At 40.2% G+C, this 11,560-nt stretch overlaps 3 protein-coding genes across 3 annotated transcripts; 1 reads left to right on the top strand and 2 right to left on the bottom strand.

Annotated features, from left to right (window-relative positions):
- Nucleotides 1-328: 328 nt before the first annotated feature.
- On the bottom strand, nt 329-2,467 carry LOC135351285 (uncharacterized). Its single transcript, XM_064550256.1, has 3 exons — nt 2,142-2,467; nt 1,535-2,007; nt 329-1,250 (listed from the first exon to the last, which is right to left on the bottom strand). The coding sequence occupies exons 1-3, from the start codon at nt 2,177-2,179 to the stop codon at nt 547-549; spliced, it is 1,215 nt and encodes a 404-aa protein (XP_064406326.1). The 5' UTR covers nt 2,180-2,467; the 3' UTR covers nt 329-546.
- A 4,867-nt stretch (nt 2,468-7,334) lies between these two features.
- LOC135350880 (uncharacterized) lies at nt 7,335-9,234 on the bottom strand. Its single transcript, XM_064549736.1, has 3 exons — nt 8,984-9,234; nt 8,438-8,874; nt 7,335-8,224 (listed from the first exon to the last, which is right to left on the bottom strand). The coding sequence occupies exons 1-3, from the start codon at nt 9,019-9,021 to the stop codon at nt 7,533-7,535; spliced, it is 1,167 nt and encodes a 388-aa protein (XP_064405806.1). The 5' UTR covers nt 9,022-9,234; the 3' UTR covers nt 7,335-7,532.
- LOC135350887 (uncharacterized) lies at nt 9,232-11,558 on the top strand. Its single transcript, XM_064549745.1, has 4 exons — nt 9,232-9,355; nt 9,425-9,673; nt 10,709-10,836; nt 11,119-11,558. The coding sequence occupies exons 1-4, from the start codon at nt 9,275-9,277 to the stop codon at nt 11,522-11,524; spliced, it is 864 nt and encodes a 287-aa protein (XP_064405815.1). The 5' UTR covers nt 9,232-9,274; the 3' UTR covers nt 11,525-11,558.
- Nucleotides 11,559-11,560: the final 2 nt, after the last annotated feature.

Genomic DNA, 11,560 nt, shown 5'->3' with positions numbered 1-11,560 from the left:
ATTACTACGCTTTCATCATGGTCATGCATGTATAATTATAATATCACTATATGCAACCATCTCGTACCGCGCATATAGCGGGTTATTTTCGAAGCACTACATTATCGCAGATTGCCCAAACTAAACATTTTGAGGATTTTATTTGAGGGTAGAGGTTCAAATGACCACACCCCTACAGTAGAGAAGTTTAACTAAATTTTCGTGTTTCTGGGTCAATCCTTGAAAACCTCCAGCTATACGATAATTTGTTGCAATTACAATGAGTGGTGACATGCTTAATTTGCTGATAGTTACTATAATGGACGTACCCATGTGTGGTATGACAGAATTGAGGTTACATTGAGAATGAGATCATCATTAATTAACATTGTGCATACAGAATGAAGGACATTGATGGAAAACAAATGCATGTAAACATACATGTACACATGTAATTATGACATTGTGCTATTATACAATGAAGAACATTAAGCAACAACATTGATGAGACTTTCAGATGATATGTTATGTCATTGTTTTAATTAAAACCAAAAGGGTACGTATAGATCAGTCCTCCAGTTCAATATGGAATGGTTTTAATGGCTCTTCTGACTCTCCACCACACTGAGTATTGACAGTAATGAAAGGTGCATTTATTACAACCGTGCGAATTCTTCGAACATTGATTTGTGCATCCTCAGAACAAATTGCTGAGAAGCCAAAATATTCATTAGCTGATCCAGTGTACGAGCTAAGAGAGGAGGTGGCACTATCATCAGATGATTGGAGATTGTTTGAATCAACCTCGACTTTGTCTCGTTGGATATAGTTGTTCTGCTCACCAAGCGTAACAACTGGTTCGTCATATAATCGAGGTTCCTCGCAATCGATCATGTGGTCTTCATTAGCAGCTTCATCTTCATCTATCATGTGATCATCATTATCAGACAAATTGGGCTGTGTATTTAGGAGTTCATTTTCTTGTGGTTTTTCTAGAGCTGCATCTCCACGTATCACTGATCTAGAGTGTCTGAGATGATAAACTAAAAAATTTCGGCAAATCAACTCAAACACTACAAAAAGAGGGACAAACTCAGTGATAACGGTGCTGTCAGGGCCATGGCACTTGCGGGCTACTAAAAGGTTCATTACAGCGTACATCGCAAGTAGAATGTTTGAGCCCATGTGAGCATTGATGTCGGTTTGATAGCCCCGGGGAATGGCTGCTTGTTGATCTTCGTCCAGTACTGACATGGCACATATCAGCAGTCCTTGCAAAGAGAGGTGAAAGATTCATTATGAACATGCATGTACATCGTATGTACACAAATTTAATCAGGCATAATTAAGGCACACTAACAACGATGCCCGTAACAGTGTCCTAGATAGGCAACTACATGTCTTTCTACTTGCCTGAGATTGACAGTAAAACAACAACTATTAATTAAGGGCATTAATTTTAATTCAACCTTTTGAACACACACGAGAGGGGAGGGGGGTTGATGAATATCATTGTCTGGACTATTACGTTATTATAGTACATACATGCAATTACCATTGAAGATAGTATCGAAGATGACGAACAAGCTCGGTACCAACTGAAGTATTTGAAAGGCCATATCGAAACGGTAGGTCCACACTTCTCGCACAAACAAGAAAAACCAGAATGCATCAATAACGGACACACATGTTGCTCCTAGGACGAGAATATTCGATCCATTACACCATAATTTTCTCACTCGAAATATGTTTTCTTGAACATGCTGTTGTACAATTCTAAGCCAGTACAAGCAGTTTACAATGGATACCGTATACGAAACACTAAGCAGAAGGCCAAGAAATACGACATTGATAGACAGTAGCTCGATGCGCATCTGAGGACATACAGTGACGTTCAACAAGGAAATCGGGTCGATGTTCCATTCCTTGTTGAGAGCTGTGTTGAGAGTTAGGATCACTCGTACAACTAGGGCCAGGATTGCCACAAGCTGAACCATTGCTTGGGCCCTCCACCTCCCTGAAAACCGACTGTGGAAACAAACAACAAGATAAACAATCACTAATCTAACCACAATCCCAATGTCAGGGCAAAAGAGTGTGTGTGTGGTAAAACCATCGAAATTAAAATGCAGCATACATAAAAGATACCTGTATTAACAAACCTGAATGTAGTTAATAGTTGGGCTTCTCGGCGCTCCATGTGGTGTTGATCTGCTATATAGCAGGACTGAGGTAGCACAGCGAACTATAGACTCGCAAGCCGTCACTGTTGCAGGCGAACAGTAGACTGGTCAAACCATAGATTAGGCCAAGCAATTAAAGTTAATTTGTAGTTTCTCAGGCTATTTTGTAATAATGATAATAAAAGCAAGTAGTATGGCATAGCTTCAAGTTTGCAGAGATTTTATACTGAGATGAGTAGCTGTGCCTATGCCTGTATCCGGTATCCATAGATACCCTGTACATGTTCTGCTAACTCATTTTTTAATTGAAAACACACCCCTAACTTTCTCAATAAGCGGAAGTGCATAATTTTTACTAATTAATTTTAGTCATAATTATTTCATGACCAAACCATACAAATTTATCCTTTTTCTTTTAGTGCCTTTAATTTGAGGTCATGTGATATTTAACTTTTTTACAATTTCCAAGCGCGAGGGCCTGAGAAACTACAAATTGACTTTGCATGGCCTTGAAGCACATTTTTGCCAGGTAGTACCCAAAGCTGTGTTTCCTCGAGACATCATCTCTTTTTCAGCAATTATAATAACACCCCTAGTCCATGCCGCCACGTGGTGCCAGATTAGACATTGCGTGTAATGGCTTCTGGGGTGGGCGCTTTGAACGTACATATCTAGATGTACGAGTGTTTAATCCCCATGCAAAATCAAACCAACACACCAACTGCTACAGGAAGCATGAACTTGAAAAGAAAAGACAATATGAACAACGCGTCAGAGATATCGAACACGCCTCATTCACTCCTTTGGTGATGTCAGCCACAGGTGGTATGGCCAACCAGGCCACTGTGTTCTACAAAAGGCTTGCCTCAAACTTGGCAATCAAATCTAATGAAAGCTACAGTAGAACACTGTCCTGGCTAAGGAGCAGAATTACATTCTCTCTCCTACGCTCTGCCATTCAGTGCATCAGAGGATCCCGCTCCAGTCGTGGACAGCCAGCCAGGTCCCAGAATCACCCCTCAGCGGACCTGGCCAACTCGGAACTAAACTTCAATGAATAAATACATGGTTTAACTTTTACATGACTTTAGTTTTTTCATTACATTAACCCTGTCCTCTCATTTCCGTTTCCGGTTTCCGGTTTCCGTTAAAAAAAAAAAAAAAAAAAAAACTTTCAAAAAAAAAAAAAAAAAAAAAAAAAATAGTTGTTGTGATGGCCTCGATTAAACCGCAGCGTAGCGCGGATGTTACTCGAGGTACCAACCGTTTCCTATCCCTCTATAACCCAGAGGAGGTACGACATCCGTGTGTCATCTCTGCAATCTGATTGGTGCTGCATGTTTTTCTGCAGCAAGAACTAGATAGGGCTGCAACCCGTCTCCCTTTTTGGAGGCGGGCCACGCCCATCTACCCGGGCGCTACAGCCCCGGTCCCATAGATACCTTGGACTCAGCCTATGTGTGGTTGTGTGCAGTTATGACCACATTGCTTTGCATGAAGAGTTTGATGGCACACACTACAAAAGCATCTATGAAGACATACATGAGATCTACACGAAATTAAACATAAAAGACATGTATGTAGTACACCTCTTTTATGTGCATCCATATCATGTCCAACAACGCCATCACGACAAGGTGGTCATAACTCATCATGTGTACATTGCAATTGAAAGAATGAAGGAGATGACAAAAATGTCATGGTGATCTTAAGATCTAGTAACAGTCATCCAGTTCAATATTAGGGAATATGTTTAATGGCTCCTCCGACTCTCCACCCAATTGAGTATTGACAGTAATGAAAGGTGGATTTAATACTATTTGAAACGTGTTCTGTCCATGAATGTCTACACCCTTGGAACAAACTACTGAAAATTTGAAAGACTCGTTAGTGTCAAGAGAGGAGGTGGCACTATCATCCGTGTTTGTTGAGTCAACCTTGACTTTCTCTCGTTGGATATAGCCACCAAGCGGAACAACCGGCTTGTCATGTAATAGAGGTTTTTCGCGATTGTTAATCATGTGATCTTCATTAGCGGCTTCGTCCTCATCTATCATGTGATTTTCCTCATTCTTGAGAATATTGGGCTGTTGATTTTATATTTCATTTTCATCTTGTTCGTCTGGAGCTGCATCTTCACAGATCAATCTAGAATGTCCGAGATGATAAACTAAGACATTTTGGCATATCAACTCATTGACAAACACTATACAAAAAGAGGATAAACTCAGTGATAAAGGTGCTGTCAAATTTGACTTAACCCCCTTTCCACAGTGAGTATTTTTGAAGCATGTGTCGTACCTAAAGGAACACATCTAGCAGTATACACACACAGACACACATGCAAACACATACCACCTCGCTGCACATGGAGCTTCATTTTCGTTGCGAGGTCTGGTCTATCATGTCTATGATTGGTCATTACCAATTTCGGTAATGAGAACAACTCGCAAATTGGCAGTTGACCAGTCCCAATCCTCAAGAAGTGATGATGGGACTGGCCAGTGAGTCTAATTATAATTATGGTACCTCAAGAACCATATCAGGATTTCCTTTACAGAACCTCCTGGTCATAATAGATCATATACACATAACATGTGGTCTATACAAAAGACCTTCATTAGGAATTCCTAATGAGCTGAGATTGTTTAGATTCAGAAGAAGCACGGTAGCACTCTATACTATAGTACTCAGCAAAAGCGAGACAGTCCCGACTGTTGCTACTCTGTCCCAATGTCTCCCTTTCACCTATACTGGTACCTGCTTAGATCTTTGACGTTCTATGTTGGGGTGTGCCAGAAGAGGGTTGTGTATAGAAATGTCACAACTCTTCTAGCTAGCTTTCTGCTTATGACCAGAAAAATGCTTTCTTGAGCTAAGTGTCCTTAGTACAATCACTACACGTCCTCCAACTTTGAAGTCAAGCCGCTACAGTCTGTGCAGCAACCAGAGCCACTAGAAGAATGAAAGTGTCTGACGTCGTCCATTGCAAAAATGTCGATTAGAGCCTCGCTTCGCTCGGAATTAATTTGCTATTCCCACAATGGAAGCTCAAGTGGATGTCACTTTAATTTTATGAATGCACATGCAGGGCCCAAAAGCTTTTTGTCCCTATTTTGATCCCAAATGGTAGCACTTGGGCAACATTGTCCCTCCTTTCAGATGATGCTAACAATACCCAGACCTGACAATAGAAAGTGAGTGCATAGTCGAGTCGTACTCGAAGCAATGAGTCAGAAACTTATAGATTTAGTCACAAACTTTGTTGCTGCACTTCCTTTTGTTTCGTTGACTCTTGTTTTGATGTAGCAGCCAGCTAGCTACTGTACACAAGATCAAGAACTGTCAAGTGTGCTGACTCATCGAGAGTTTGCTTCTTCTTCTTCTTCTTTGTAGCCTCCAATTAATGAAGAGTAGCCCATTGGGCAGACGAAAAAGAATATTGAAAATGGTATAACACGCAGCAAGAGGGTGGAGCTTTAAACCAATGTGCGTGTGAGAAGAAGATCAGCGCGGGTTTGCCTTAGATCTTTGATGAAGAGCAAGAGCACGTGATTAGTCGAGCGCTTTTTCATATGCTTTAATTTTCTGATGACATGATGACAATTTTTGCAAACATAACAATATCTCATTTTGTCCCTATCATTCTTCCAACCTGAATGCAGCTAACCAATAGCCATATATCCATACTAATACAGTTAGTGAAAATAGCCTATAATAATTATTATACTGCTAGCTACAGTTTTTCACTAACTGTGCATGTGAGTGAGATCCTCGGTGCTCCATTGGCATTGGCATTGGCAGAGGAGTAGGAAGATGTTTTTGTAAGGGGGTGCTTTACAAATCTGGGGGTCCGGGGGCTTGCCCCAGGAAAATTTTGGCACTCTACATTCCCGGAGATTAATTCTGAGCAAATTTGGTACAAAATTATCAGTATCAAAATTTTTATGCTATATACTTTAAATCTATAGAATCTATTAAGTGGGTATGAATATACAATAAAAAAGATTGCATTGCATGTGTCATTGTACTTCGGAGGAACGTTTCAATCTTCGCAGTGAAGAAAACGAACGTTTTAACTACAGCATGTCTATTTTAGGATCCAATTACACTTGATCTATAGTCTAGCTACCCTCTTTAGTAGCTGTTCATGGCTACCATTAATGTCAAAAATGAGAGGAGACTTGTGCTTGTTGCAGATTCGCAATGTGCTTGCTCTTTATAAGAGATATCTACGATGTGGTTCATCTAGCCGACCTTTGTACTGTGTACGTAACTATGCTAGTATAGCTAGCTTAGTAACTAATAGCTAGCTACTAGCTGGACTTCTAGCTAGCTGCTCTGAACTTCATGGAGCAAGTAGGTAAGGTAGCTTGAGATAAGGGGGTGCTCCAGCACCCTGAGCACCCGTGCTTCCTACGCCACTGATTGGTATGTGTTGGTCCAATCAATATCACTTGACTGTAGTAGATAGTAGGTAAATATCTAAATTATAGATAGTATAAATTATATACAGTATACTCTACTAGAAATCCGATTTTACTATGCAGTGCTAAGTCTCTTAGAGAGTAAACAATTTTGTCATAGATCTGCTATAATTATATAATTTTATGTATATTATACATAAAATTATGACTAAAAAAATTTGGCGCCAAGAGGTTCAGCTTAGTCTCGAATACTCGCCTCAACGTAGCTTTTAGGTTGAGGCGGGTATTCGAGACTAGTTCAGCTCGCGTCACAACCGTGGCGTACCGAGGTCAGCACTCTGTTTACTGCATAATTCGAGGCACTTCACAGTTTGTGTAAACAGTTTCTTTTTTTATAATAATTTTTATTATAACAAATACAGTAGGCATTTCATTTATTTTTTACATTTACTATAGACTAGACTAGTCTATACTGTGGAGTGCAGTAGTTTTTATATAGCTAGGAGAGCAACTGGTTGCATGCTTCCATAGAAATAATTATCTTCTTTCACTGTGCAGTGAAAATTCTTATGCAAATGAACCAAACGAGCAAACGATTGTAAATAGTTTTGCGATCCGGCAAGGACCGTGATGTCTTACAAGTACCTGTATAATGTATAGGTGATTTTGCGATCTTACTTTCTAAGTAGAAAAGTTTGATTCTAAAATGACAGTATACTCTACTAGAAATACAAAGTTAAGTCTCTTAGAGAGTGAACAATAACATAATTTTTGTCATAGATCTGCAACATATATAGACTACATATATTATAAAATAGCGTAATTGAGGAAAAATAATTATGAAAGAAAAGATTGAGTAAAATCCGCCAAGGCCTAGTGCTAATTAGTTTGCTAAATAATTTTAACAGAAGAGCAAGAGTTCACTCAGTGTACAATCATGCTGTCATCGTTCAGACACTTCAGCTTGCTTATTAAACATCCTGATTGTGCTCACATCAGTGTGAAGCCGTTTCGATCTATTATACAACTCCAAGTCAACCTGTTTCATACTCTGTTTAGAATCAGGTATTTCAGAATGCTTGGTTGATAGTGGGAAATGTTCATCACTACCTTCATATGAACTAATGCTTGATCCATCACTATCAGAATTTTCTTCCTTAAAGACATCCTTCTCTGATAACTCCAAACGTTGTTCATTTCGACGTGATTTCAACGACTGAGTTTTAAGAGCAATCGCTTGATGGTTTGTGACAGTAATCCCTCTGTTCGCATGGTTAGTTGCAATGTTTTCATTGTTTACTTGCTTGACTCGAATACAATTTGCTTCGACTAGCTGAGCAGGATGATTCTCATTTTCAGCTAACTCGGCTTGGGTAGAAATTGCGTTCTGGAGAATTTTTTCGAGTTTATATAGCAATACAAATCGACAAAGCAACTCCAACAGCACACAACATGGAATGAGTATAATAAAATAGTTCTGTGGCTCAGGGACAGCTATTGCTGCTGCTGCATTAAGAACAGCATAAACCACGACGATTCTATTTGATACTTTGTGAGCTGTAACTGCTTTGTTGTAGCTGGGATGGGTTAACATCTGATCAGTCTTTAGGACTGGCGTCAGGCAAATCAAGATTCCTGTAAAATATTTGACATGTTATACTGTGGTTTCTGACCATTAAAACCACTGACGAATACTAGTGGTTTGTTTCACAAGTGGTTGTGGTTTGTTTACTATACTGATGATGTAATGTATGAATATAATTATACTGCATATATAGTAACAGCATTAGGCTTGAGAGACCACTGACAGATGAATATAATTATACTGCATATGTAGTAACAGCTTACCATTCATTAGAGCTTGAGAGACCACTGACAGAGTGGGGAACAGGTGGAGAACTTGAATGACCATGCACAGGTTACTGGTCCACTTTGATCTCACAAAAACAAACATTATCAGAGCAGAAAAACTACACACAGCCGTAGCTGCAAGAATGAAGCATCCATTTCGCCAGATTACCCAATCTCGAATCTTTTGACGTTTTTCCCTCTTTGCTAGGTAATCCCACAAGCAGAGCAGAGTGTCGATAGTTGCTACACCATGTACAGCAAACAACAAAAAACCAATACTGACAATGTCAATGTCAACCAGCTCAATGTGCACGTGCACCGGAGGGTCAATGGGCAAATCATCGTAGTTCAATTGTACATTCAGCGTTGTAAAGATAGTCAGTACAAAACGAAGGGCTAAGGCCAGCAGTAGTAGTGATGGTACAGACACATGCCTGTAGAGTGTAGGGAAAATGTTCGTTTAAACAGCGTAGTAAAAGTACAATGCTTAATGCAGTGGAGTACTCATTTAGCTCTAAATCAGGTGTCAAAGCTATTTAATACCTGATTGCTTCAATGCCCAGTTGCAGAGCTGGTCCCATCACAGCCGGTGCAGTGCAGTCAATGCAGTCTGTGAGTGCAGTCAGTGTCAGCTTGCGCTTGAGCTTGAGGATTAGGTAAATATTAGTCTCCAGCAAAAATACAGCATCCAATTGCAAGAGCTAATATCATATCACTAGCTAGATCTACCAAGTTTAAATGTTAAACTGTAAAATCCTTGCAGAAGTAAAATAAAAGGCCTGTTGTTTCTATTTAAATAGCTGACTCAGTAGGGGAATACCCTGTCATGTGATCATGAAGAGGGTAGGTCTTCTACAGCGCTCAGGACAGAGAAGAGTAAGAGTCATGATCATGGATGCTTCCAGCCTGCTCAAGGTCATATCACTGTATAATAATTTAGAATCATGTTCATGAGAAAGTGTCCTATCCCTTTCTCTCCTGTAGCTCCTCCTGTTACAAACGTTGCCAGCATCAACTATAAACATTCAGCCCAGTTTGCTAAACAGTTTCAACTTTCAACATGAACCAGCAAACAATTCCATGTCTTTGCATCGGGCCCTTTCCGAGTCTGGTTTCCATAGAACTTTGCTCGCGGAGTTGTCCATACCAGACGAGATGGCTGAAGAGCTCAGTGATGCCTCCTTTATCATTGTGCAGAACATTACCAGCAGTTTGTATGTTGATATTGATCAGGTGAGGTAATTAAACTGTAGCCTGACTCATCTACGATAAGTATAATTCAGCCATCTTCTAGAATCATGTTGACATGACCTCAATCGATCCGATACGTATTTTCAATCAGTTGGATTTTCTATTACTGTTGGCATGGCATATTTACACCAACTGTTGTAGTGGAAAGCCGCTATCTGGGCTCTGACTTTATATACCCTACTTAGGGTCGGTATTATAGCAACTGGGTGGTGTTTAACTACCATATTATAAGCTCCGCATTCCTCATGAATTCCCATGCTTTGAGGGCAAAAACTACTAGATCTACACAGCCAAAAGAAGCTAGACACTTGTTGGCAAGACTGAGCAGGACAAATGAATGGAGCTCGCTAAACACCAGGAAAGCTGGAAAAAGGTGGGGCTCACTCCTTGGACATGGACAAGTTAGTACGTAGAGCTAGAAGCTTAGCCCTGGCTACAAACTATACGCACAAGCTTGTCTTTTGTTTTCAATAGTTTTTGGGACTGTTAGCTTAGGTAGCAGGCATTTTTATTCACGCTCAGTGGCGGATCCAGGAATAATGAGAGGGGGGTTCCAAACAGTGACAATTTTACTAATCACTTCTCCTAAGCAATGAGCATGCTCATTAGAGAGCCTTGCCCACATATCAATTGCATGACATCAGCCTGCTAACTAACAGATCACGATCATTAAAGCTGAGTTGCTAGCGAGTAAATTGATCTCCAGTGTGTTCTTGTGTGAAACGGGGGGGGGGGGGGTTCCATGGAACCTGTCAGAATCCGCCACTGACACTTAATGTCCACTGCATTCGAATTTATAGCAATGTAAACCTTCCTTGTCCTCGGAGGTTTATTGCCATAAATTCTAATATTAATAAGTGGATTATTTTTTAGCTAATTTAAACTTTAAACCTCTTGAGGTCCAGTTACAACATCTTGCTGGAGTCTGTATACCTGTACATTATGACCAATGGTTAAACATTCTATGATTTTCAAGTAATCAGCAATCCTGTATACCTTGTCCCTCTTTTTCTGCAGTTGTCAAACCTACACTCAATGGCTGGAGAACCACAGGTGATAGTGACTAGGCACATGGACACTGAGAAACCAGCTTCTCTCTCCACCAGTCATGTCTTACTGGCCTACTCCAAACTTAAGGGTAACAGGTGAATAAATATATTGTACTTAGCTTACACTATCGAAGCTCTATAGTTGCAAGTGTAGCATATAACATGCATTCTACCCCATGCATGCGCAGCAGGGGTAGAATGATTGGGGTGTGTGTGTGTATGTGTGGAGACAAAAATTAGCTGTTTAAGCAAACTAGATACTTTCATGCATTGACTACTTTAAAGAGCTGTATAATTTATGGGCACTCAAGTACAGTGCTAGAAACTTGGCTTTTCTTCACGTGTACACAATATTAATTGTTATCATCATACATTTAGGTTGAGTGTCAGTGTTCCTATTCACTTCCGCTACCAGCCACCATGTGACTCCCAGTATGTCCCTGTGACCATCCCTCCCCCACTGTTGTTCTACAAACCCCACAACAGCTCAAAGCAAGAGATATCAGACACAGTGAAACTGCTACCGTGCAATTCAACATCATCAGAACGTTGTCATTGGCATCAGATGCCCTACACTCTCGATCAAGACTCGTCAAACCAGTATTGTTTTGAAGAAGACTGTGCTCGATATTCTGATTTGTTGATAGCACTTATTCCTTGTGGTGCTCAGAACAGTGTATCATTAGTGGTAGGAATAACTGTACTAGTGACCCTCCTAGCAGCACTGTATATTTGTATTGCTATTGGTTCTGTACAGCCTCAAACAATTGCTTCTCGTCGCTAATCATCATGCTATGCTGTGCACTGCTTCTCATGAAGA

Source organism: Halichondria panicea, chromosome 17 (assembly GCF_963675165.1).
Source record: "Halichondria panicea chromosome 17, odHalPani1.1, whole genome shotgun sequence".
Lineage (NCBI taxonomy): Eukaryota > Metazoa > Porifera > Demospongiae > Suberitida > Halichondriidae > Halichondria > Halichondria panicea.
The sequence above is the reverse complement of the archived record's forward strand: the minus strand, read 5'-3'. Positions and strand labels throughout refer to the sequence as shown.

Coding starts and splice junctions, on each gene's coding strand:
- LOC135350887 (XM_064549745.1), top strand. CDS start 9,275: ATGAAGAGGGTAGGTCTTCTACAGCGCTCAGGACAGAGAAGAGTAAGA. Junction 9,356..9,424: donor ATGCTTCCAGCCTGCTCAAG/GTCATATCACTG, acceptor TCTCTCCTGTAG/CTCCTCCTGTTACAAACGTT. Junction 9,674..10,708: donor TGTATGTTGATATTGATCAG/GTGAGGTAATTA, acceptor CTTTTTCTGCAG/TTGTCAAACCTACACTCAAT.
- LOC135350880 (XM_064549736.1), bottom strand. CDS start 9,021: ATGGGACCAGCTCTGCAACTGGGCATTGAAGCAATCAG. Junction 8,875..8,983: donor CTGGGCATTGAAGCAATCAG/GTATTAAATAGC, acceptor TACACTCTACAG/GCATGTGTCTGTACCATCAC. Junction 8,225..8,437: donor CTCTCAAGCTCTAATGAATG/GTAAGCTGTTAC, acceptor AATATTTTACAG/GAATCTTGATTTGCCTGACG.
- LOC135351285 (XM_064550256.1), bottom strand. CDS start 2,179: ATGGAGCGCCGAGAAGCCCAACTATTAACTACATTCAG. Junction 2,008..2,141: donor CAACTATTAACTACATTCAG/GTTTGTTAATAC, acceptor TTGTTTCCACAG/TCGGTTTTCAGGGAGGTGGA. Junction 1,251..1,534: donor CTTCGATACTATCTTCAATG/GTAATTGCATGT, acceptor TCTCTTTGCAAG/GACTGCTGATATGTGCCATG.